The 27,354-nt window shown below is 36.6% G+C and overlaps 1 protein-coding gene across 3 annotated transcripts in view; it reads left to right on the top strand.

Moving 5' to 3' along the window:
* elf1 (E74-like ETS transcription factor 1) overlaps positions 1–27,354 on the top strand; it is a 45,737-nt gene that overhangs the window by 5,971 nt on the left and 12,412 nt on the right. The window contains exons 1-2 of one of the 3 annotated variants that reach the window (XM_083560346.1): positions 8,412–8,763; positions 23,917–24,257. In XM_083560346.1, coding sequence (XP_083416472.1) covers positions 24,186–24,257 — 72 coding nt within the window. In that variant the 5' untranslated portion in view covers positions 8,412–8,763; positions 23,917–24,185. Of the gene's footprint in view, positions 1–8,411; positions 8,764–22,863; positions 22,978–23,916; positions 24,258–27,354 lie in introns of those variants that run through there. The other 2 variants (XM_083560348.1, XM_083560347.1) reach the window with 2 other exon arrangements.

Raw genomic sequence — 27,354 nt, 5'->3', positions numbered from 1 at the left:
GATGCACCTGTTTGAGGTCGTTAGCTGCATAAATACACCTGTCCACCCCATACAATCAGTAAGAATCCAACTACTAACATAGCCAAGACCAAAGAGCTGTCCAAAGACACGAGCAACAAAATTGTACACCTCCACAAGGCTGGAAAGGGCTACGGGGAAATTGCCAAGCAGCTTGGTGAAAAAAGGTCCACTGTTGGAGCAATCATTAGAAAATGGAAAAAGCTAAACATGACTGTCAATCTCCCTCGGACTGGGGCTCCATGCAAGATCTCACCTCGTGGGGTCTCAATGATCCTAAAAAATGTGTGAAATCAGCCCAGAACCACACGGGAGGAGCTGGTCAATGACCTGAAAAGAGCTGGGACCACCGTTTCCAAGGTTACTGTTGGTAATACACTAAGACGTCATGGTTTGAAATCATGCATGGCACGGAAGGTTCCCCTGCTTAAACCAGCACATGTCCAGGCACGTCTTAAGTTTGCCAATGACCATTTGGATGATCCAGAGGAGTCATGAGAGAAAGTCATGTGGTCAGATGAGACAAAAATAGAACTTTTGGGTCATAATTCCACTAAACGTGTTTGGAGGAAGAAGAATGATGAGTACCATCCCAAGAACACCATCCCTACTGTGAAGCATGGGGGTGGTAGCATCATGCTTTGGGGGTGTTTTTCTGCACATGGGTCAGGGCGACTGCACTGTATTAAGGAATGGATGACCGGGGCCATGTATTGCGTGATTTTGGGGAACAACCTCCTTCCCTCAGTTAGAGCATTGAAGATGGGTCGAGGCTGGGTCTTCCAACATGACAATGACCCAAAGCACACAGCCAGGATAACCAAGGAGTGGCTCTGTAAGAAGCATATCAAGGTTCTGGCATGGCCTAGCCAGTCTCCAGACCTGAACCCAATAGAGAATCTTTGGAGGGAGCTCAAACTCTGTGTTTCTTAGCCACAGGCCAGAAACCTGACTGATCTAGAGAAGATCTGTGTGGAGGAGTGGGCCAAAATCCCTCCTGCAGTGTGTGCAAACCTGGTGAAAAACTACAGGAAACGTTTGACCTCTGTAATTGCAAACAAAGGCTACTGTACCAAATATTAACATTGACTTTCTCAGGTGTTCAAATACTTATTTGCAGCTGTATCATACAAATAAATAGTTAAAAAATCATACATTGTGATTTCTGGACTTTTTTTTTTAGATTATGTCTCTTACAGTGGACATGCACCTACGATGACAATTTCAGACCCCTCCATGATTTCTAAGTGGGAGAACTTGCAAAATAGCAGGGTGTTCAAATACTTATTTTCCTCACTGTATATATTTGTGTTTATTTTGTGGCACTGTGGAGGCTTCTTTCTGTTTATTTCATTTAGGGAAGATAATGCTTTATTAGAGGGGCAGCCCATGTAGGATGTTTTGGTGACAAGGTGAGGGAGACCCCTAATGGGAGCAGCCGAAAGAAAAGAAGAAGATTATATTTAAAAAATGTTTTAATGCCGGTCGTATTATTTTATTTTGTTGCATTTATCCACCACACTTTAAAGGCCGGTCCGTGAAAATATTGTCCGACATTAAACCGGTCCGTGGCGCAAAAAAGTTTGGGGACCACTGCTTTATGGCATCATCAGAGAACGATGACTGGATCTTGCATCTAACAGATGAAACTTAAAAATCAGCTTTCTATTCCTTCTGAAATCCAGTGCCTATTGGTGTTTTGTCTCTTTTTTTTGTGTATATTTACGTTCTGGTAATTAATGTTGTCAAATTGCTTTCTATTTTAACAGATTGTTCGTTTGAATTGGACTGTATAAAAAATGTACACAAATCTACTTCTTAATCATACTAAAATCTTGAGAGCACTGCATGAGGGAGTGTCTCTGTTTACCTGTGCAGAGCTACAGTTCATTTATCATAGTGTGGGCCATGGAGACAGTGACTCAGCACCTCAAAGCAGTTTCCAGTGAAACACTACCTACTCGGGGCTTCGAGAGAATAGTCACTTTTCAGCAGGCTAACATGGTTAATCTTTTAAAGGTGAAAGAATTATGTTTCATTTTTGCTATCCAAATGATAGATTAAAATTTAAATAAATGTTTTAAAAAGGGTTGTTTAGAAACAACGTAAAAAAAAAGTCAACAGCACCACTAGTGGTCACTTTGCTGTAGATACATGTAGTGTATCAGTGATAGTCAGGTCAGGTGATTACACTGCTTGACCCACCCTTGGAATTGATCTCTATTTTGGCTAATGTGTTAATATATTTCTGCCTGCATCAGCCAATGTATGTTGTACATCATGCAGCAGACTAAGCTGCAGATGTAATTAATGTGAACAAGGTGAATTATTTATTCTACACATTGATAGACTGACCACGTCGTCTAATCAAGGTGCAAATTACACAAAAGTAAATTACTTTGCTTTTAGCTGAACTTTCCACATGCTTGTTAATGAAAAATGTTTGAAACATGGTATGAAGGCATTTGAGTATTACTGATAAATGTAGCTGTCCTTTGTATCTGACTTCAAGTGTCTATGTGTACATGGTGAAGACCACATTACACATGCCCTTATCCAGAGTGACATAGAATTTTCAGTCCAATCCTTTCAGTACCATCATGGCAGCCCCTGAGGTTGATGTTAGAGTAAATATTTTAAACTTTATTTAAGTAATAGATTGAAATTTTATATGAACAGCTCACTCGTGACATTCCTGGAAGTTCGTTTTGCAAGCAAAGCAAAATGTGATTAGTTTTAAGGGCAAATGGATGCTGTTTTATTTGAACAATCCACACTGGCTATATAAGAGGAATGATAGACGAACACAAGCATATCTGCTTTAAATACCAAATTTTACTAATATTTTTTAAAAGAAAAGCTTATTTTATCATCTGTATGTCCATATTATATAAATGGATTCAGCATTCATGTTGTATATAACTTTGCACTGCTGAATACTTGTGGTACTTGTCAGTTTAGGCCTCATGAAGTCTAGTCTACAATTTTTTCTTTACTGTGTATGGAAAAGAAAATCTGTTAAATCTTTTGTTTTGTTTAGCCTAGTCCTTTCCTATCTGTAGTAACCGTGTATAAAAAGGATTCACTTTTTTTCCCACGTGTTCTTAAGCAACCAGTCATATCTTGTGGTACAACCAGGCATAAGGTACACCGGATTGTTGAACAGGAAAGATATAAAACTAATGAAATATGCTCAGTAATAATACAAACTTTATTGTTCATGAACACATTCAACTAAAATGATCTTGAAATGCAAAACCAACTAAAATGCTCAACAACCTTTCCAGCTAACCAGCTCTCAAACTATGCTAATTAATTATTAAACATTCAATAGTTAATGTCTGTCTCAACAAAAATAAATCACCAGAGATATACATTATCTCACAAAACGTAGTACATCACTTGCATTTCAGCAACAATTTTAATATATATTTTCAAGGAACAATTCTATAGATATGAAACTTGGATAAATTTTTAAATGGTCAATATGCAGCTTGTATAGCAGTATAGATTTACTGTCCTCTGAAAACACCTCAACATACAGCCATTAATGTCAAAATAGCTTTTAACAAAATTGAGTACACCCTAAGTGAACATGTCCGTTGTGTGAGAACTATTGTTATTTACCCCCTCCTGGGCATGGAATTCACCAGAGCTGCACAGGTTGTTGCTGGGATCCTCTTTCAGTCCTCCATAATGACATCACGGAGCTGCTGAATGTTAGACATAGGCGCTTCTCCACCTTCCTCATAAGGACGCTTCACAGGTGCTTCATAGGGTTAATCTTTGGAGATATACTTAGCCACTTCATCACATTCACTAGCATGGCAGTTGTCATCTTGGTGGTGTGTTTGGGGTCATTAATATGGTGGAAAACGGCCATTTGGCCTAGTTTCTAAAGGGAGTGTGCCATGTTCTGCTCGGTTACAGTACATGTTGGAATCCGTGTTTCCTTAAATGTACCGCAGCTCCCCAGTACCAGCAGCACTCATGCAGCCCCAGATCATGATGCTACCAGACGCAATTTTCCTGGTACTCCTCACCAGGTGTCGCCACACATGCTGGACACCATCTTAGCCAAACAAGTTTATCTTAGTCTCATCAGACCACAGGAAATATTTCCAGTAATCCATGCTTTTGGACAGGTTGTCTTCAGCAAACTGGGACGACGGCAAATCCAAAATGACTTTTTGCATTGTGCAACGTGTGGTCTGAGCACTGACAAGCGGACCATCGGCTTCTGCAACCTCTAAAGCAATGCTGGCAGCACTCATCCGTCTGTTTTATGAAGCCAGCTTCTGCACCTGATGCACAGCACGAGGACTCAACTTCTTTGATCAGGCCTGTTCCGAGATGAACCAGTCTTAGAAAACCTTTGTATAACCACTGTACTGTAATTTAGTTTCAGAGTGTTACCGATCGTACAGCCTAGGCCATCTTTGTAGAGAGCAACAGTACTAATTCTTTGCCATGAGGTGTCATGTTAAACATCAAAGCACCAGATTTTAACTACTCTAATACAAGATACACAAATTTGTATGGTCCTATCAAGAAGACAAAAACATGGACATTGTGGCTTTGCATGTTTAAGATACAGCTGTTATCACTTAGGGTGTACTCTATTTTGTTGCCAGCTATTTTGACAGTAATGGCTGTATATTGAGTTATTTTCAGAGGACATTAAATCTATACTGCTATACAAACTGCATGCTAAGTAACTTCTGCTATTGTTTTTGCTTCGATTAAAGCATGAAGCGGTTATGAAGTTTGTCATATGTCAGTTAATAATAGTGATCTTTTTAATAAACCAGCAGCCTTAAAAGTATCCTAATGTTGTGGAATGTGCATGTTCATTAACATTTGTGTTTCTCAGCATTCTCAACAATATCATTTGTACAAAAATGTTTTGTGTGTTTGATGAAGGTCTTAGTTTAGTTACTGTTTTGTGCTGACCTCAGAGGGTTTTAAATTCTGTTATCCCCCCCCTCCCACATGCTATCACTTCAGTGTGATCCCTGAGGTTTGTTATCACCCACTCTGGTACACAATGTAACTGTAATAATAAGCAAATGACATCACAACCAATGCAGCTTTGTTTCTAAGCTTTATCTCTGCCTAGTTTAAAACTTTCTTTTAATCTTAGATTCTTTCAGTGATGAACTAAACTGCAAAATTTGTATATATATATTTGCATATGTGTGTTCAAATAACACAATGTCTGTTTGGTAACTCATTTAAGAAGAATTTGTTCATGTGGAAAAAATAATTCATCACATGTGTAATACACCCATATGAGTTGGATTCAAATTTTTTTTTTGTGCCTTTAAAGCGATTTGCAGGTTTGTCAGGCTGTAACAATTTGGGCAAGTGATTATTTATTTGTTTGTTTTTTGGTGGCTAAAAAGGAAAGCTATGAGTTTGCACTTAGTCAGCAAAAACCAAGACCAAAAAAGGCCTTCATGAAGACAATCACTAGAGCCAATTGGTCTTAGAGACTGTGTGAAGTTTAAGTCTAAATGACCTCTAAGCCTTAATAAGCAGATTTTCATTATGCCGTAAAAAACATTTTCTGTGAAATGCTCCAATTCTGTGAAAAACTCAATTTGCAGCACTTGTGTAAAATAACAAACAAATAAAAATTCTATATCTATATACAGTATATGATAACTTTCAAAATATTCCTATTTTTTTTATATTTTAATATAAACATTCCAATTTTATGAATATAATGTAGCCACTGATATAAAGTAAACAACAAAATATGTAATTACTAAGATAAATGTATTGCTTCAATGAGCTTCCTCACTATCACCATTTCATACATTCATTAATACATTCGTTCGCTTGCAAATAAATTTCAACTTTTAACAATGCACATTGTCCCAAAGCAGCTTTACAGAAATAAATAGATTATGGATATAGAGTGTAGCATTATAAATTAATCTCAATAAATTTATCTCTGATGAGCAAGCCAATGGTGACATTAGTAATCCCTGAGATGGCATAAGAAAGAAATCTTGAGGAGAACCGTCCTCAAAAGGGAACCCATCCTAATCAAATGTTTATTCATTATAGTTGAGGTTATCAGCCATTCACTGATGCAAAACTGCCCATGTGTCACGAAATACCAGGCGTCAGAAACCGGGAGTAAAACAAGGTGAAGTTTATTGATCTTGGAAGAGATCAAACACAGGAGAATCAGAAAAGGGAGTGTGGGAAATAATAAAAATAGCTGTCATGAGCTGCACAAGAAGAATAACAAGGAACACAGGGAACTCAGGAGAACGCAGGAGCGGTAGGTAGTCCGGATGATCTAAGGTAGGTATACGGTAGACCGGACGGTGAGTGAAAGGGTAGAGGGATCTGTTAAAAGGTGCTAATGAAGGGGTAACAGGTGCAGGTGATTAATAGGAGGGAGAGGCTGAGTGGGAGTGTTGGGTGTTAGAGGGGGGTGTGGCTGGTGGTTCTATCACACCATGGCATTTGTAGCTCAGCGTTAAGTGTCCAGTGTGTGCCTGAATGTTTTTTGCTATATTTTGGTTTGCTAAACTGCCTTTAAATTTGCCCTGGAGGCCTCTAATTCTTTTATCAATATTTAATAATCATCCAGTTCTTGGGGTAAATCTCATGTTTTACTAATTATTATTATCCCTCTCTTGAAGAATGCTTTTGAATAATAAAATCTTGTACATGCCTTTTTAAGCTCTTTATGAAGCATGTACTTAACAAGATTATATAAATAAATATTTTTATAAATAGCTGTTTTTAATTTGGGTTGAATCAGAATCACTTCACTGATGACACCTGTATGATTATTACTTTTGAACAGACTTTTGAATTTAAATGTGATTAGTTTGTTCTGAGCACACTCACATGCACCATTATAAAAGGGTGTGCATACTTAGATTTAACCAGATTAAAATGTTTCTATTTATTTTTTTACTTAAATTTTGTTTGTTAATCTGACATGATTTCTGCTGGTTTAATGCCATTATGTCACAAAAACCTGCAATTTAACATGGGTGCATAGACTTTTTGTATTTTGTGTGTGTGTGTGTGTGTGTGTGTGTGTGTGTGTGTGTTAATTAGTGCAAAATTCTATATCTGTGCATAATGATGCAAAACTTTGTGTATATTTTTCAACATAGTTTGTTCAAATCGATAGGAAAAATCCTGAAACAAAATCTCTTCCCCATTCCCCTATTCACTGGAATATATTTTCTCATTCACTCAGGCAGGTCTTCACTTGTAAAGCTGTTTTGGACTGCAACAAGCATTTTCTGTGCAATACATAATATGCTTAATCTGGTTGACTCATCTATATCTGTGGCATTTGAAGAGTACAACCATCAGATTTCAGTTTGCCTAAGATGTTTGATGGTCTTTACCTAATTAGTGTGTATATTTAAGTAAAACAGAATCACCCACATGTCTAGAGATTGAATAAGGTTTGTATTAAACCTTTGCAGGGTGCATTTTTACTCCAATAAACTCTCTCACTCACACACACACACACACACACACACACACACACACACACACAAACTTGATGCATCTCAGTTCTCACTAAGCCCCACGTCAGACCCCTAGCTTCCTGTTTGTCAGCTGAATAGTCTCAGAGAAAACTTACATATGTGCTACACACATGCTTAACATTTATGTTTGAACATGCACAAACAAAACACACATAACACGCTCACATAAACAAAAACAAATATAAACATGTTTATGGAAGCTCTAAAGTCAGTGAGTATTGCCATTATGCAGAAAACAATTGCTGAGCATGACATTTAAAGACTTTGAAATATTTGCATGTAGTGTGACACTTGAACCAGGTGGCGGAGGTCTGTACTCTAAACAAGTATTATTTAGAACCCCCCTACACCTTATAACAAAGGGGCAGGAGAACACGTTATTTTTGTTATTGTTACTTTTCACGGAGGTCAGGTGGCACTATCTCTCTAGTTTTATAACCTCTTAATTCTTTATATGGTCCTCCTGTCAGACAGAAACTCTCCTTTGTGGCCTCTTCTACAAGCAGATGAGGCCACACCTCTGCTTTTACCTTTGTGCTACCTGTCCCATTTCCATTGCTGGATGAGTGAAAACAGGGAAGGAAGGAAGGGTTTTAGTGGCTATGATGCCAAATGTGTCATTGGGACTTGAAATAGTCTAAAATAATCTCCAAGCTCATTGCCCTAAATGTTCCAATCTTGTAGAAACTAGTCCTTTTTTTGTTTTTGTTTCATTGTTCAGCGTTGCTGTTTGCCGAGGTCAGATATTTGCCCCAGTCTCCCCTCCCCCACTGGGTTCTCAGCCAATCGAAACCACCCCCGAGCTCACCTGAAGGGATTTGCTTTTACGGCCCGCCCTATCTGCCGATTGGCTAGGTGAAAATGTTCTGCTCCAGAGCTTAGCGTTGCAGTGGTTGCTTACACCCTGACACTGAGAGACAGTGTGCGAATTAGTTTCACCATACTGCACTGGCAAAAAAAGAGAAATTACTTGGGTGCCGTTGCTCACTTTTTTCCAATTCATTTGAACTTTATCTCTTGTTGATGCGAGTGGGAAAGGCGGAAGGTTATTCGGTTTTTGGTACTTTCAGCATGTCTTTCTGGTTGCTCTAGACACACCCCACCCCTGGGTATTTTTTTCGCCTGCCAACCTTCTGTTTTAGTGTAATTCAGATCTGACAGATCCTCCACCGCAAACATGGAGTGTGACAAAAAGACCTGTTCTACCGAGGTTAGTAACTAAAATCTAACTTTGTTTAAAGTAATTATGTAGTTTTACTGATCTTTAAGACTCTTTGAATCTGTATTTACTAAAATTATTTGGCAGTTATCCGTTTATAACACTTAATTAACGTAATCGTAATATTAGTGACTAAAGTTAGAAAATACTTTTACCTTTACTGAAATAGATATATGTTTAAATAAGGTAGTATAAGATCTACATTATGGCAAAGTTGTGAGAACCAGGCATACGTAGTAAATATAATTTTTGATTAGTTTGCTTTTTGTCACATGTAAAAAAATCATTGCCTTATATGGGTTGCTCAAGCAAGGCAGAGAATCATGTTCTGCAAGCCTGTTGACCAATCCCATGTGACAGTTAGAATGGCTGATTGTGTGAACACAAAATTTCCTTTTGCCTTGGGGCCTAGAATCTACTAATGTAAAACTTGTACAAACTATATTGGCCTTCTAATGTCAAATAAAATGAAAGCATATCTACCTTGTGTGACCTTTGGTCAGGTATAGTGATTCTCCCTGCTGTTATAGTTGATTATTGCCTCTTTCTCATGATCCCCCAAGACTTCTGATCTTAGCTTATCTGGAATCATCTGTTCATTGGAGCCTTGCTTAAATGTTGTTCATCCTGTTGTGCTTGTGGTGGTGTGCTTCTAAATAAAGCACAACACCATTTGAACATGTATTTGACATATATGCTAAATTAATTTATATAATCCCCTATTACCACAAATAGATGAATTCAGTTTTGCTTCCACTTGCATAACCTGTTCCTCTTCTGTGAATGTCTGGCTTCAGTTCAGTTTAGGCCACAATGTCTTCTTCCCACATGACATTCTGTTTATACTCAATGGGTTTATAGGGCAGAATTTGTCATTGCTTAGAATATATACATACTGCTACTACTCCTAGATCTACTGGTTCCACTCTGAGGTTGTATTCAGACATGGACAACTTGTTCATCCTTGAGGCATATATAAATGAATTTCTGTGAAATATGTTGTGGTTAAACATTGTTACTCTAACAAGTTCAGGTGATAAAGGTTTACCAAGCAGTAGTGGATTAGCTTTGTTTACCTCATTAAACCTTTAATAACTTTGGAAGTTCTAATGGCCACAGCTCTCTAGCCATGTCCCCCCACCTTTTCTTGTCTAATTTGTGTTGTAAATGAGCTGCAGTACCTAGAATCAGGCAGCAGCAAAATACAAGCCCTGCAGTTGAGAATGGCTTTGTTTAGTGTTTCTCTTTGAGGCTGAGTTTCTGTCACGATGGGTGGAGTGGGCAGCAGTGTCAGGTTGGTTCCTCACACAATTCACCGTCAACAAGTCCCTGCCTGTAATGGGATCATTAGGCCTTGATAAGCAGGAGGGGTGGGTTTTACACTGCTCCAGTTCACTTGGCATGACAAACATTAGAGGTCTAGGTAGATGAAAATAGTATTTGTTTCCTTTTATGGAGCAATATTGTTACATGGCTGGATTTTGTAGGATATCTGTAGTGATATAGTAAAATCAATATGTAGATTTAAATTATGACTTCCAAGGATTAATGAAATGGATTTGGAGTTAAAATTTTGTTAAAATAAAACAAAAAATTTCTTATAGTTTTGGTCTATAATAATAATAAAAAAAAAGAATGTTTAAAATAATATTACTTTAGAATATGTTTACTTATCCCCAGTTATATCTCTTATTGTCTTGAGGTGTGAGTAGCCAGGCAGTCTGGCTTGATAATTTTTTTAGACGTTTGCGAGCGTGCTACTTGTGTCTGGAGGCAATTTGCATCACATTTCCATAATGTTCTCCCTCACTTTCATTGAGCAACGCACACTCTTAGTGTTGCAACTGTCTGAACACTGAGCACCTTAAGCAAGCTCAGACTGGAATACCTCTACCGTCAGGTACCCAAAGTACAAGAAGAAGGTACCCATGGACTAGTCATTAATTTTCTTTTATTGTTTTTATATAGATTTGTAGATTTTTCCCCCTCTAAGGTTTACATGATGGTCTGGTAGTTTCCGGACTCAAGCAGGCTAATAAATGTCCTGACCGTTGCCCTAGCAGGCCCGGCCAAGGCATAGGGAGTTTATTGTTAGAATAACTGGTCACAGCTTTTGATAACACTTTATGGTAACGCAACATTGAGATGGTGAAATAGGTGTGGTCAGGGATAAGCTCTGCACCATTAGAAAGGTATTGGTTGACAATGGCAAGCATACAGGTTTCCAGGCCTCAGGATAAGGCTTAATAAAGTGTTTTTCTTTAATTCTCTTGCCACTTTGGTTATGCTTTCCTGAAAGGGAAAGAGATGTTGTAAAAGAGTTGTAAAACAAAGAAAAGTATTATCTTTAAATTTGGTTGCAAATGTACTCATCATTGCCACTGTGTTTGATATGTGTCAGAAGGTAGTTGACGTGCTAGACCACTTCCCATGTGTTGCACTGCATGATATACTGCTTAGATAGTATATGTCATGTCAGTATCACAAAGCCTTGAATCTAGTATAATTTTCATGTTACTTGATTATATACAGTAATTTGGAAATTTATTGCTGACAAACATTATCCACTATCCTTGTTTAACATGTATTGCATTGAAAATTAAGTTACAAAAGAAGTAATGTTTCCATACAGTATTAATAAAATGTTAATGTACTGTTCATGTACTGAATCCTATTGCCCAAAGTTAAAAATATTTTATTTATTTCTTTTTTTGTACTGCAGAAATATTTACTGCAGCTAACTATGTAATAGAGTTTCACGGTCTTGGTTATTACAAACATGGGTCTTGGCTCTAATCCAAAGGCTGTGCTTGAAGGCTTTCCTTCAGAGTTTCACCTGCACAGGTAAATGATCCTGGGGTAATCATTAGTAGGGAAAACCTGCAACTAGATTATTATTCCCAAGGAAAATGTAACAAGTAAACCTGAAACTTGATTTTGGCATTGTGAAACATATCAAAAATCAAACCCATCACAATTCCTGTGGAATCAGACAAGAGTCAGTTTATCAGGTTATATTAAGAAACGCTCCAGATTTTGAGCACATCCTGTATTTAAAAAAACATTTATGTAACACTTTACATTTACTACAGTTTGACAGACTATAAAGACCCCCAATCTCCGCAATCTCATGCTCCAAAAATAGAGACGCTTATGACAAAGTTTCTGATATCTTGAAAGTGGCATGATAGCTATATGCTTTGTAATCAAAACAATAACTAAACAGAACATAATGTTTCCTTACATACCAAATGCAATGAGGTAAAATACAATATTAAGGGTCACCTACTTTGCAATTAAGTTAAATATATTTTGCTGTATTATTTTGTGTACAGTGATGTAGGTTGCCTAATATTTTAGCTGATTACAGATTCAGAAAGAGCCAAAACTGAAAGTAATGTTACTGATTGATAGTTATCCAGATAGTTACTCATTGTCAGTATGTATGTTGTGGAAATTGCATAGTTGATGCCTGTCTGTTTATTTCCTGTGTATAATGCAGGCAGCTGTTACAGTTTTAGCCACTTTAACAATAGAATTAATGTAGTCCAATTCCCTTTGTACCTATAAAACACAGTACATCACTGAACTTGTTGTATAAATGTAGTAATAAATGAATGGTGGAAAGCACCATTTTAGAATCACCCTGGGAAATTATATGCCTTTGTCTTTTGTCCTGCATTTATATTCTCTATACACACTGATTTGAAGATTTCACTTAAAAATTATAATGATGTAAAGCTTAAATTCACAGGATATTGACATTTTACGCTTTCTGGTAGATTCTGGTTATTGAACATGTAGATACTCACAAAATATGGGTTGTGCTGTGGCATTGTTAATGTTGTGAACTAATCTTGCAAGTGCAAATTAATCCATTAAGAAAAAATTCAGTCCTCTGTCCCAAAAAACATATTGCATGCAATCTGCTATTTAGTAACTATTTAGCATGCTTATTGTGCAATTTGGGATGTAGTGTAAATATTCATGGCTTACAGTTAAATGCTGCTTGATTACAATTATATGCATTATTACTGTGAGTCACAGAAACTGAATGCCAGGAAAATAAACAAAACCTCTATAACCTGCCTCTCTAAAACAAGCCACCTAAATCAAACGAAGTAGCTAAAAAAACACCATAGATAACTAAACTTTCACATCTCATTACTTCTAGCAGACACCCCAGACGAATCAGACCTAACCATGTCAAAAATAAAGAGAAAGCCTCTAAAACCTCCCCTTTAGTCACCAGCTTTCTTCATTCTCTAGCTCACAACTGGACAATACATATTCCATAATGATTAAATTAGCTGACTACAATCTATCATTCATTAGCTTCCCCAGTTCTGAAAATAACTAGCCTCTTTCACATCTGCTTAAGTGATTTGTTTATATGTCCATACATCTTAAAATGCAGCATCCAATTTACAAATGAGAAGTAAATTGTGTAGACATAATTTTACAAATGAAAGTGTGTTTACTGCGTAGACCTTTTACCACATGGTTGACACATATTCATATATTTTGAATAGTTTGTCTATTCCATAACCTTCTCTATATCTATTAATCTAGTGCTTTATATTTGTAGATTAAACTGATATGAGGAGACATGTTAAAAAAAAACATAGAATGAGTTCACTTGTGCAATAAGACAAATTATGTTTGACTTTATAGCATATAAGCCATTTTGTTAAACCAGTGGTTTATGACCTTGCGTTAGATTGTTGGTCTTTGTGAGCAAAGAATATGCTCTACTGAGCTCAACATCCCTTCTCAAATATTGACCTGCTCTAATATTGAGCCCCCACAACTAGAGAACACTAGAGAAAAACACATAAGTAATTTTCTTCTCTCTTAAATGAATGTGAAGTTAAAAATAAAACAAAACATTTTTATACTATGTAGTTGTTGTAGCATTGGCATAGTTTGATGTCTTTATAAGCTTCAACATTTTCACTTGAGAAATGAGGGCTGAGACTTTAATGTGTTGTGCTTTATTGTCCCAGTGTTTGTCAGTGATTACAAACCTGTCTCTTTTTGAGCAGCTTTATTAAAAGCACAGGTGATGCTTTTATCCAATTTCTCCTGTGCTAATTTTTCATGGTGTGCCGCTTGATTAATGGTAGTAGTTAAGTAGTGTAATAATGGCTGTATGTTTAATATTTTTTTATAAAAGGTACAAAAGTTCTATAATAGAGTTACACATCATAAATACAATTAAACCAGTAGGAATGTGATTAAATAGAGAACAACTTTCCCAGAGAAATACTATACTGAGTGGTCTAGTGCATTATAGTGTACAATGCCAATAGGTGTGTTTTTATATCATGACTCCTTATGTTGATTACACCATTACATTATCATAGATAACACAGTCTATGTGGATAGTTCTAAGGAATTCACAATATCAGTGCAATGCATTCTTGCCATATTGGTCAAAAGCTTGGGATTACTATTATTAAATGTATTATGCAGTGATGCATTATCACAGTGATACATTATTAGGTAAGATGCTTGCTAATTTGCTACAATTCAGTGTTAACAGAAATGGTTATCCTGTTGACCCAAAATATAGTTGCACATCCAGCAGTAAAAGGAAAAAAAAAGAAAAACAAGTACAGGACAAATCCAAGATTTTTTCAAATGAGCCATCCTTGTTTATGAAAGCATTGAATCAAAGTGGTTTAAGATAATTTGTTGATTAAGTTACTGATTTGAAATCTGAAATATATATATATATAAATATATATATATATATATATATATATGTGTGTGTGTGTGTGTGTGTGTGTGTGTGTGTGTGTGTGTGTGTGTGTGTGTGTGTGTATATATATGTATGTTTATATATATATATATATATATATATATATATATATATATATATATATATATATATATATATATATATATATATATATATATATACAGTACAGACCAAAGGTTTGGACACACCTTCTCATTCAAAGAGTTTTCTTTATTTTCTTGATGATGAAAATTGTAGATTCACACTGAAGGCATCAAAACTATGAATTAACACATGTGGAATTATATATGGAATTATATACATAACAAAAAAGTGTGAAACAACTGAAAAATGTCATATTCTAGGTTCCTCAAAGTAGCCACCTTTTGCTTTGATTACTGCTTTGCACACTCTTGGCATTCTCTTGATGAGCTTCAAGAGGTAGTCACCTGAAATGGTCTTCCAACAGTCTTGAAGGAGTTCCCTGAGAGATGCTTGGCACTTGTTGGCCCTTTTGCCTTCACTCTGCAGTCCAGCTCACCCCTAAACCATCTCGATTGGGTTCAGGTCCGGTGACTGTGGAGGGCAGGTCATCTGGCGCAGCACCCCATCACTCTCCTTCTTGGTCAAATAGCCCTTGATGCCTTCAGTGTGACTTTACAATTTTCATAGTCATGAAAATAAAGAAAACTCTTTGAATGAGAAGGTGTGTCCAAACTTTTGGTCTGTACTGTATGTATATATATATATATATTTGATTTTTAGGTCACAGTTTGAAAATGATGTAGGATCAAAGATTTCGGTATCGATTACTGTTCTGGGATGCATTCCATAGTTTGGCAAGAGTTGAAGAGTTGCCTGTTGATAAAGTTTTATAATCTAATAGTAAGTTCAAACTGGAACCACACTAACATCTGAAATTCTTTTTACACACATGTAACCACTAATGCAAATACAAGCAGTGTGAGTTTGCCAGATGTCAACACTTTTGAAATTAAGCCTTTTGGCTTAATTAGATTTACCGTGCTAGACAGGTGTTTGACAGTGTGTCCTGCCTTTTTACTGTGTTGTGACACCTTTGCAACGCTTACATTTTTATATTAAGTAACAGTACTTAGTAGATATAGCCACCTGAAAACTATATATATGTGTGTGTGTGTGTGTGTGTGTGTGTGTGTGTGTGTGTGTGTGTGTGTGTGTGTGTGTGTGTGTGTGTGTGTGTGTCTTAGATTGCTAGCTTAAGGTGACAGCCTTAATGCCAATATCACTGGTGCTATTGGAATAAGTTCCCTTTAGTTTGTTCTAACCTAGTCAACTGGCTAGCATTGTGTAAAGGCTAAATCTATATGCAAAAAACGAGTGCTTGCTCAGGCTAAGGAACAGTAGGAATCCTGCATTTACTTAACCAGATCCATGTTGTCATTCATCACTTATTTATTGACCATGTAGAGGAAACTAATTTTTAAATTTTATGTTTTATTTATTAAACATTAATAATACTTAATATTTCTTCTTTAATATTTCTCTAGTTTATGGTTGGGCATGGTCAGCTTTGATCTGACTAAAATCTGTTTTAGTTGAAACTTTGGTATTTCTCAAAGAATGACAAAAGGCAGTAATGCAAAAGAAAATATAAAGTCTCCTGTAACAAGTTCAAGTCAAGTCAAGAAGCTTTTATTGTCATTTCAACCATATATAGCTGACGCATTACACAGTGAAATGAAACAATGTTCCTCCTGAACCCTGGTGCTACATAAAAACAATCACAGAAAACACAGGGTTAAGGACTAGTGTCCTTGCCACATAAAGTGCATTGTGTGCAACCTGGTGCAAACAGTGCAAAGACAACACAAGACAGTGCAAGAGAAAACAAGACAGTGTAAGACAAATACACAAAATACAAAATAGCGCCGCCAGTACACCTGTTGTATATTGCACACTGCGGTGTGTAAAAGACATAAAGTGAACATTGTGAGTGACAAAAAATTTAAACAAAATGTTGTGCAAAAAAGCGCTAGCAGCAATCCAAAAAAAGATGTGCAAAAACAGCATGTAAACAGTTTATGGTAATCAAGTGATGTAATATGAGTGTGCTGAAGACATGGATGTGTGAAGTGAGTACAAGTGTGTGTTGAGTCCCGGTTGTACAGATCAGTCACACAGTTCGTCCACAATGCTGTTGGCTTTGTGGATGCAGTGTGTGGTGTAAATGTCCATGATAGAGGGGAGAGAGACTCTGGTGATCTTCTCAGCTGTCCTCACTATCCTTTGTAGGGTCTTGCAATCTGAGACAGTGCAGTTCCAAAACCAGGCAGTGATGCAGTTGCTCAAGATGCTCTCAGTGGTCCCTCTGTAGAACGTGGTCAGGATGGGGGGAGGGAGATGGGCTTTTCACAGCCTTCTCAGGAAGTAGAGATGCTGCTGGGCTTTCTTGGTGATAGAGCTGGTGTTGAATGACCAGATGAGGTTATCCGCCAAATGAACACCAAGGAATTTGGTGCTCTTGACGAATCCATCGATGATCAGTGGAGAATGGTTGCTCTGTGCTTTCCTGATGTCAACAACCATCTCTTTCTATTTGTCAACGTTCAGAGACAGGTTGTTCGCTCCACACCAGGCTGTTAACCGTTACAACTCCTCTCTGTATGCTCACTCATCGTTCTTGCTGATGTGTCATCGGCAAACTTGATGAAGTAATTCGAGCTGTGCATTGCTACACAGTCGTAAGTCAGCAGAGTGAACAGCAGTGGACTAAGCACACAGCCCTGAGGTGCCCCAGTGCTCAGTCTGGTGGTGCTGGAGATGCTGTTTACGATCCGGACTGACTGAGGTCTTCCAGTCAGAAAGTCCAGGATCCAGTTACAGAGGGAGGTGTTCATGCCCAGTAGGCTCAACTTCTCAATCATTGCCTGAACAAGTTGATTAAGTATTAAAATTTAGGTCCAAAATGTACATTAGATTTTTATTCTACTCTTCGTTTTCTTTTATTAGATTGCTAAAATTAATAAGGTTAAGGGTTATTCAATAGAATACTAAAAATAATTAGAAATAACTGTTAGTTTGAAGTCAAGTGTGATTGATTAAATGCAAATGGTGTAATTGATCTGTTTCACTGAAATATTGCTTTATTAAATGGGAAAACTAAACGGACATCTCATGAGTATGTCCTTATTTTAAAACTGTTGTTTGATTTGTAATGTCACATTGAGATGAATTTAGTAAAATAGTTTATATCTGAAATATGCAACCTGTAAAAAATATATGAAGAGGAAAATATATAATTGATAGTGTTTTTGCTTTAACCATGCAGACTGTTTGGCTGATGTGTGTGCAGACATCGAGTGGCTTGTGTCCAGGCCTGTTCGGTATGCATTCAGCATTTTGCAGCCAGCTTCAGCTCTTCTGTGGCTTCAGTCTATAGATGTAATTCCTCAAAAAGCTTTAAGTGTCCCACAGAGTGTTAAATCTAAAGTTTAATTTGAGCAATTTATTTTGCCTAAGGCTCTGATGACTAAGCATCTTGAAATTGCTGAAAATCAAAGGTTCACAAGTCCCTTCTATTTGATGTAGACAACCAGGTATGGTGTTTAAAACACTGTTTTATGCAGCAATGTCATAGTGTACTTTTGTTTTTGTTGTAGCTGGAATATGTGGGTGTGCGGCAAGCTGGGTGTGCTGGTATATTCGCACTGCCTTCTTTTCCCTCCTTCAGTAGACATATGCTGTAACATGTTGGTATTGGTATGACAGTAAACACATTGCCTAGTCAAGATGGCGGGGGTGGCGCTCTTTTACAATAGCACATTCGCTGCCTGCAGACACAGCACATGGCTAATAAAATCTGAGAAGAGTAGTTGTACAATCCTTATACATTGTGTATTCAACCTATCAACAAGGCTTGTTGAATATTAAAAGTAGATAATTGATTAGAAATTGGTGGATAAATACATAATAACTTTCTGCAGTGTTACTCAATTTATAATATACAATACTATAAGACTTTACCAAGAAATGATGAATATATGTGGCTTAGAGTGTGAAAGAATCATAATGTGCATAGCATCTGGCCATGGTTTGAAGTCTGTGTAGAGCTGTAATAGTGTGTTCCACCAGTTCTGTCATGCACTGAATAGGTTTTTATTTATTTATTTATTTATTTATTTATTTATTTATTTATTTATTTATTTATTTATTTATTTATTTATTTTTTATTTATATATATTTTTTTTGCTGAAGCCAAAACATTACCATCTTCACACCAATATAGCTCAGTTATTTTTGAAAATGCTCTGTCATTGTCTTCTTCAAATACAATTATTTCATTTATTTTTCTTTACAAATGTACATGCTATTGTAATTAGCGAGCTAAATTACAGTAGCATCAATTGCAAGATTTATTTTAGATTTTAAATATGTTTAGCCTCAATGCATAGTTATAATAAAGTATTTCTAATAAGCCTCTTCACAGTCCCACATGTCCTGACTCTATCTTGTGTTTCATCAAATTGGAGAACACATCTTTACAGCGTTCTGCAACAATTTCCTGTCTTGTTTTCACAACTTGGGTAGTTCTTCCTATCTGTGGCATGTGGCCTGTTGCCACATAGTAGAAATAGATCACTGAGAATGTTGCTAAGCCTGTTTCTGTAGAACACAGCCCTGACTTATCGAGATCATGGTTTGAGAGTTGACTGAGTGTCTGCTGTTAAGAAATCTTCTTTATATAAAACCAGTGGAAAAACAGTTAAATCAATTCAGATATTCATATTTTCTAGGGCATGAGGACATTGCATCCATTTAGAGGAAGTAGCTGAATGTTATGGAACAAAAGATCTAAGCACTCAGTAAGATGTGCTAGAGAGGAAGTGAGTAGTGGTGCACCATGCTCTGTTCCTTTTCATCTGTTTCTCAGTACATAGTTTGTGAGAAGCATGATGTATTCTGACTTAAAAGCATTCAAACTTTCTTCATTGGTTTGTTTAATTATTGCCCATGTTTGCACTACAGTAATATTAGAATATTTCTTGTACATCATTTTATTATTAATTAAGCTATGTAGCAGGTATGCAATAGAAATGCATAGCATTATCCTCTGAAATAATATTTAACAAAAATTCAATGAGTGATATTAATATCAATTTGATGCAGATGCCAGCTTACAGAACTAAAAAATATTTTGTTGTGTGTATATATAAGTAAGGTTTTGTTAAATATCTTCCTATGGGACACCTGTGAGATTTTGTAACATTTTCTCATAAAGATAAAACATTTTCAGTTTACATAGTGGTTCAGCCTAAAGCAGTAAAACCAAAATTAAAGCTGCTGTGTACCTCCATATTCGATATTTTTCATGGATATTTTAAATATTTCGTTTCACCACGTTATTTGCTAGACCTAAAAGAAGTTAATATGTGGCAACAACATAGAAGAATTTAGCGTTAACTTTGACCGAACCCCTCTATAAAGCAGCAGTAAGAGAGGAGTGCAGGAGAACTTTCCATTCTTGTACAGAGAGAGAAGTGTTCTGCTGTCTGTGGTCTAACAGTCAGGAAGTAACAAGAAACCCATTGCTCAGTGATGCATTTCCTGTCACTGCAAAATTCACAGGTCAGTTTGTGGCTGTCCTCATTTCTTTTAAATTTATCATCAACTTCTTTACCCCACTCTTTTTTTTTTCCTCTCACCCTTTTACAATAAAAAATATATTTATCAGATGCCTGGTTTTGCACATATTTAAAACAGTACCTCAAAGACTATTAGACAGGGCAAATATGTTATTTCTCACAGTTTATTTTTTATGTTATATAACTTTTATTGGCAAATGGTAAATGTGCATTAATTCCATGCATGTATATGTTTCAGCAATTCCGACAATGACGTTTTAAAAAATCTCAAATTTTGTGTGCAAGTGTTTCTTGGCTCTTTTAATACTGCTCTAATTCCACTTCTGTTTTCTGCTAATTTAATACATATATCAAAACATTTGTAATAAGTAACAACCCCTGTCTCACTTGGGTGTGGAGCTCAGTTTCAAAAGTACTTTTTTTTTTTTTTTTTTTTTGTCTGTGCTTCTGCCTATAAAAAAATTCTATCTGTGTTGTATGCACAACTTTGTCAAACAACAACTGGTACTCATTAGAGGATGCTGTGTGTAAAGAAACAGTATGAAGCCCACGTTATATGTCTTTTTGTTTTTTTGCCTTTCTCTGGGAATTGCCTAAATACTTTTCTCACTAAATTTGATGCCAAGGCTACATCACAACTACTGTCCTCTTATTTGGTTGAATTAGCACCTACCCACATGGTTGATTTATGACCTTTCTCTATATTGTATTATTCACTTTTCCAATCTTGTCTATCGCATGGTGTGGATTTTGTTTTTAAGAAAAAAAAAATTTTTTATGGGTGTATGAATCTGAAGCTGACAAATTATTAGTATTTTCAGAACAACTTATCATTATAAAACATATTAAATAATTCGTAATGATTAGGCAGCTCCTCTACTGGTTCATGCTCACTATCATGTTGTGGCAGTAGTTTACATTGGCAGCAGATTCGTGAGTCACATCCTCACAGGAACTGTGCAAAAGCAGCATGTTCATCAGGACCTGATGACCTTGTGAAAAGGGGCTGTTTTATTTTCTTTCATTAATTGCTTTTCATCTTTTCTTTGTTTCCTGGGCCACGAGTAGCTGCTCACGGGTAACATTGCTCAGTGGACTTTTTAAGCTCTCTGTTTTGGATGTTGCAATTTGGATTCTGTAGTGAACAGGGAAGGTGTAGGGAGTTTGATTTACACTCCTGTGTCTTGTTGGAAACATTCTTTATCCAGACATCTTTTTGCAAAGGGCGTAAGTTTTGCAAAGCCAGTGAAGCCGTTTCTGAGTCTTTCCCAAACTGGAAAGACCTCTGTGCCCTTTGCAAAAACTGTTCTTATCTATTTTAACCATTACCTCTTGATTTCTTTCTCTCTTATAATGTCAATCCACTCCCATGCTATTCTGAGAGCTATACAAGACTTGTTTTTCTCCAAAACATATGACATCACTGTGGTCATGATGTCAGTTTTTATATATAGCAACTGTGCCAAATCTTCCACTTATGGCTTTTTTTTTTTTTTTTTTGCATTAGCTTATGATCATGCTATATGTTATATCTAGTTGTTTTGTTGTATCTGTGTTTTTCCCAAATATATTTTGTTCTATATGATGATGCATGCATAGGCTTTTTCTAAGCAAGAATTCAACTGGTAGGGTGACTCATGGTTCAGTCATTTGATTGTTTTAAATTGCCTCCTTTCATGGTCAACAGAATCCTTGGCAGAAAAAAAATTACTTGGGTTTGGGACTACAATTTTCTGGGGGGAAGCAAACTAGCACTGTATAATTCTGGTTTCTGACCAGCTTACCTATGCAGAAGCTTCCAGTGGATACATATAATATTTACACCTTTGGTAGAATGAACGCTTTCAACGCTTGCTCTCAAATGCATCAAACAGCTAAATTGTCCCTGCTTTGTTTTAAGCTTTGACATTCTATAGATTCTGAGTCTATCCATGTGAGCCCCACCCTGGATAATGTTTGCTCACTGGAGTTCTGTGTATTGAGTAACAGATGCACTGTTCCTCCCTCTCAACCAGCCTGAATGACGTGTTGCAATGCAGTTCATGGAATAAAACAAGGCTGCTCTCTGCAGTCAATTATAGGCTGCTGTTCTGGTGTTAAAGGCCACTCACTGTTTGCTCCCCCTGCTGAGCCGATTTATTGTTAAGATAGCAAGATAAATATTACATGCACATTTGTGCATGGTGCTTCATCAATGTTGTGATAATTGTAGTCATACATTGATGCACACAATTCCTTATGATTTTATACATATCAGAAACACAAAAGGCTCTCCAGCTATTAAAGCTTAGCAAATGATGTTCAGAAACAAATTAGAACACTGTTGAATCTGGAGCAAGTTCTTTAAGTAGAAATGTCAAATTTGTATTTGATATGTTATAGTGGCTGATGACTGTTGTGCTTCATTTTTCACTTCTGATAACTGGAAGAATAAAAAAGGAGAAGTGAAAGCATAAAGTGGAACTATGTTAAATGATGCAGGGCTAAACTGGTTCATTTTTTGACCTATAACTGGGGAGACTGCACCCCAGGACCTCCCATTTCTCTTCCTCCTTCCAGACACCATGGCCTCCTACTAATCTTACTACTACACAGTTTACCCATGTTGGGATATATATCAGAATGTTTGAGTATTATTTTATATTATTATTTTTATAAAATAAGTGTCTTTTAGAACAAAGTTGTATTTGTAGTTTAATTAAGCAGCCTCTCCTTCTTCTTTTTCAGATAGACAATTTGATTTGAGCTTCATGTTATGTGAAATTAATTTCTGCCTATCTAAGAGAGTATTTAGACTCAAATCAGTCTCAAAGAGGAAAAACAAATTGGTCCCCCAAGGTAGGCAGGCTACATTCGCCATTTTACTGGGGCAATGGTGGCACAGTAGTTATTTGCCACTGTTGGGCCCTTGAGCAAGGCTATTAACCCTACCACTCCAGGGATGCTGTATTATGGCTGTAACCTGTCAGCTGCACTCTGAATCCCACTTTCTAACAAGCTGCAAGCTGAATCCCACTTTCTTCGTCACACACATGGCAGCTGAGAATATTCTGAGTTTGTTTTCACAAACGTCATGAACTTTATTTCGCACAAAAGAATACCATGACCACTTGCTGCTAATGGAAGTTGCATGCACAGAGCAGAATTAGCTGAGGACTGTCTCATTTACAGTCAACCATGAAATTCATGTACTGGTCAAATGGACTCAAAAAACATGGCATGCCATTTCAGGCCAATGTCAAACATATAAATATGACACTATTATTTAATTATTTAGTTTGAATACCACTCTGGAGAGTTTATACTTTTATACATTTATACTAGGAGATCAAGTTTCTGAAATACTCAAACCAGCGTGTCTGTAAATAGGTAATAAAGGGCAGGTGAGGATTCTTTTTTCTTTGATATTATTATGCTTAGGTCTCTATCCAGTTAAGGACAAGGATACACATAATACATTAGATTAGATGGACTATAATGGATGTATCACCGACTTCCAAGGGCACATTTATTGACATTCTTTTCAGATGTTGGCTCTGTTTAGCATGAATGAGGCATCTAAATCTTCCCTGAAAATAAAATTCCTTCCAGGGACAGACAGCTACAAATTGGCCATTCTGCCATTCTTTCTCCTACAACCCAAAAGTCTCATTCCTAGGATTGTCCACCAAAGCCTTTTCTCTTGGTGATAACACAAATATACAGCCAATTTTAACTATTACAACATGGCCAATATTGTGATTTCTTATGTCCTTCTCTCTATTTCTCTCCTTGAAGGTGTAGATGCCCTGGACTGAGCCAATAAATTGAGGGAGAAAGAAAGAAAGGGTGGACAAGACCCAAACGGACCTTTCTATTGTTTTAGCATCATTTCTTTCCGTTGAAGCGGATCAAAATATTTTCAGCTGTGTGCCTGCCTTGAAGCTCTTCCTAATTTGAAGAGTGTAGTCCAGAGTGGTGTGTGTGTTTGTGTGTATGTGGGGAGTCTCTGGAGCGGCAGGAGAGTGCCCATCGGTCTGAGTCTTCCCTGTGTCTGCTGTTGCACCATGACCACTGCAGTCCAGCCCAATGAGCTTGTCTTCGAGTTTGCCAGCAATGGCATGGATGAAATCAACCAGGTACCATGCAGCACACACACCCACAAACATTTAGAAGACATACATATATCTATCTATCTATCTATCTATCTATCTATCTATCTATCTATCTATCTATCTATCTATCTATCTATCTATCTATCTATCTATCTATCTATCTATCTATGAGACAACATGCACAATGTCTCTATCTGTCTTCATTTATATATATATATATATATATATATATATATATATATATATATATATATATATATATATATATATATATGCACAACGTCAGGGTAATAAAAAAGAAGTAATAGTTTGCACATTGCCGCTGTTGCTACTCACTCTATACCATGAAATATGATTTGAAATGTGTTGTTTTGCACATGCGCAAAATCATGGAACTTCCAGTTTTACGACAGTCGATATGGATTTTTTAGAGCTTTAAGGATTTCTCTTAAAAGAAGAAAATCCTCACAATTCTGCATATTGAGGGAGTGAATGATGAAGGATAGAAGGAAAGAAGACATTTGTTAAAGTATGCTGAAATAAGTACAACAGTTAATTAGAACATGACTTTAGTAAATTAATTATTAAATGTTAAACACACACACACACAAACTTATATACACATCTGTATTACCCAAATAGGGTGCAACAAGTGTAAAATATTTTATTTTTTCATTGATTTAATTTTATTTAATGAATATAATGTGGCAATTTAATCAATTACTCAATTGAATCAGTATACTAAAAAGTGTATTGCATTAATTTGATTTATTCTATTCTATTTTGATAAGATATTTGAAATATATTATTTTACCAAGCAGGCATTTAAAATTGTTTTAGAAATGTGAACTGGTGCTGTTCACAAATGTTATTAAAAATAAAACCTACTCCTTCTGTGGTCTTTACTTCTATTATTTACAACATTGTACATTAATACTAAAGATATCTAAACTATGAAAAAACATGTATGGAATTATGTAGTAAACAAAATATTTTTAAACAACTCAGAATATGTTTTATATGTTTAATTCTTTAGTGTAGCCACTCATTTAAATGACGGCTTTGCACATGCCACACATTCTCCAAGTCAGCCTCATAAGGTAGTCAATCTTGATGAGAATCCTTGTGTTTCGTGGCCCATGCAAGTTTGTCTGTTTGCTATTCTTCCGAAGTAATGTTTTTTGCTGCATTTTGACCATGAAGGCCTGTCAGTCTCCTCTGAAAATATGTTGAGAAGCATTTATGTAGTGCTGCAAAATAATTGTATCGCAATTGCGATGTCAGCTTTTGCGATTATATGACGTCAAATGTTACGATTAACAAAGCAAAAAAGACCAGATCATCACGTGACTTTCCGCTGTGCAGCGTTGAGACCAGGTGAAGGTGAACGCTGAGCAGACAGACACTGCACTGGTAGCCAAAAAAACGTTTCCTCTGTTATATGGCGATATTTTACACTTGAAGGTGACCAACAGTGAGCAGAGAGAGGAACTGTGCAAGATTTGCTAAATTAAAGTTGCAACATCACATGGCAATATGACAAATCTGTAACAGATCTCACTGGTTCCAGGTTGGAAGAAGGAGACGACAGGAGATGGTTCATCAGACAGAGTTTTTTATTTTTATTTTCATTCACTTTTTCCCCGTCGCTTTCCTTTTCTCAAACTCGCACCGGGACAGACACCCACTCGCGGTAACTTACATCTTTCCAATGCGTACCCTCCGCACAGCCTTTGGCAGATTGGCAAGCCTTTACCTGTCATCCTCCGCCTTTCCCACACACATTCCCATACACGTCGTGAGCTCTGCCTGGTGTGTGTGTGTGTGTGTGTGTGTATATATATATATATATATATATATATATATATATATATATATATATATATATATATATATATATATAAATAAAAATAATCTCTGGTATCTTTTACATCCTGCATAAACAGGACAGTTTCTAGCCTTTTGGAACCCTGGGCAAGATTCATATTTTCACCCCCATGGCTCTGCCCTCACATCACAATGCCCCACTACCACTTCCCCAAGTCACTCCTCTGCACATGTCCAAACCAACTCAATCGCGCTTCTCTCACTTTTTCCGCAAATGTTTAAGGAGACTTGTAATGGATCCAGGAGAGGCTCTGTAATCTCCTTGAGGTAGGACAAAACGAGGCGCTCAAAAGACTTCATGGCCACAGAAGTCCGGGTGACAAGGGTCTGTAATTACTAAGAAGTGTGATCCTTGTCTTTTTGGGGACTGGGACAATGGCTGAAGTCTTAAAGCAGGCTGACACATGGCAGGTCCCCAGTGAAGTATTAAAAATGTCTGTAAACACTGGGGACAGCTGATTGTCTTCCTCTTTAATGGTGAGAGGTGTGAGGGTTGCTGAGGTGCAGAGCTGTGTGGGTAATCCAGGTATCGAAATGTAGGAGGGGGGTGAGGGGTTACTGCTGATCAATGCCTGGTGGGGGAGGACTGGGGAGGTCAGGTTTGTCCCATTTTCTTTCAAAGCGAGTAATAATGGTCTGACGTTTCTATTTATGTAACTGAGTGTTTCTTGTCATAATATAGATTATTGATATTGACTCTGAACTAACCCTTTCCTCTACACAAAACAACTGATGGCCCATTAGCACATTAAAAAGGCAAGAAATGTCACAAATTATCTCTTGTCAAGGCACTCTTGTGAATTGAAAACCATTTTAGATGACTACCTCATGAATATGATGAGAGAATGCCATGAGTTTGCTAAGCTGTCATCAAAGCAAAATGTAGCTTTGGGCGATCCAAAGTATTAAACATTCCTGGGTTGTTTACCACTTTTTTGCTTACCTAATAATTTCATACATTTTCTTTCATAGTTTGAACTTCAAAGTTTGTCTTCAGTATTCAAGTTTCTCCAAACATTGGCCAAAGTGTTCCTATACATTTTCTTACATAAGTTTATTTGATTGCACAAAATGTCCAATTATTGTGATTTTGCCTATTACCTATTTTGTTTCATCTAAACAAAACACTATATATATATATATATATATATATATATATATATATATATATATATATATATATATATATATACACACACATATGAATGAATCGTCATGAGTATGCTCTTTCAAA

This window comes from Silurus aristotelis, assembly GCF_946808225.1.
Source record: "Silurus aristotelis genome assembly, chromosome: 14".
NCBI classification, from domain to species: domain Eukaryota; kingdom Metazoa; phylum Chordata; class Actinopteri; order Siluriformes; family Siluridae; genus Silurus; species Silurus aristotelis.
The sequence above is the reverse complement of the archived record's forward strand: the minus strand, read 5'-3'. Positions and strand labels throughout refer to the sequence as shown.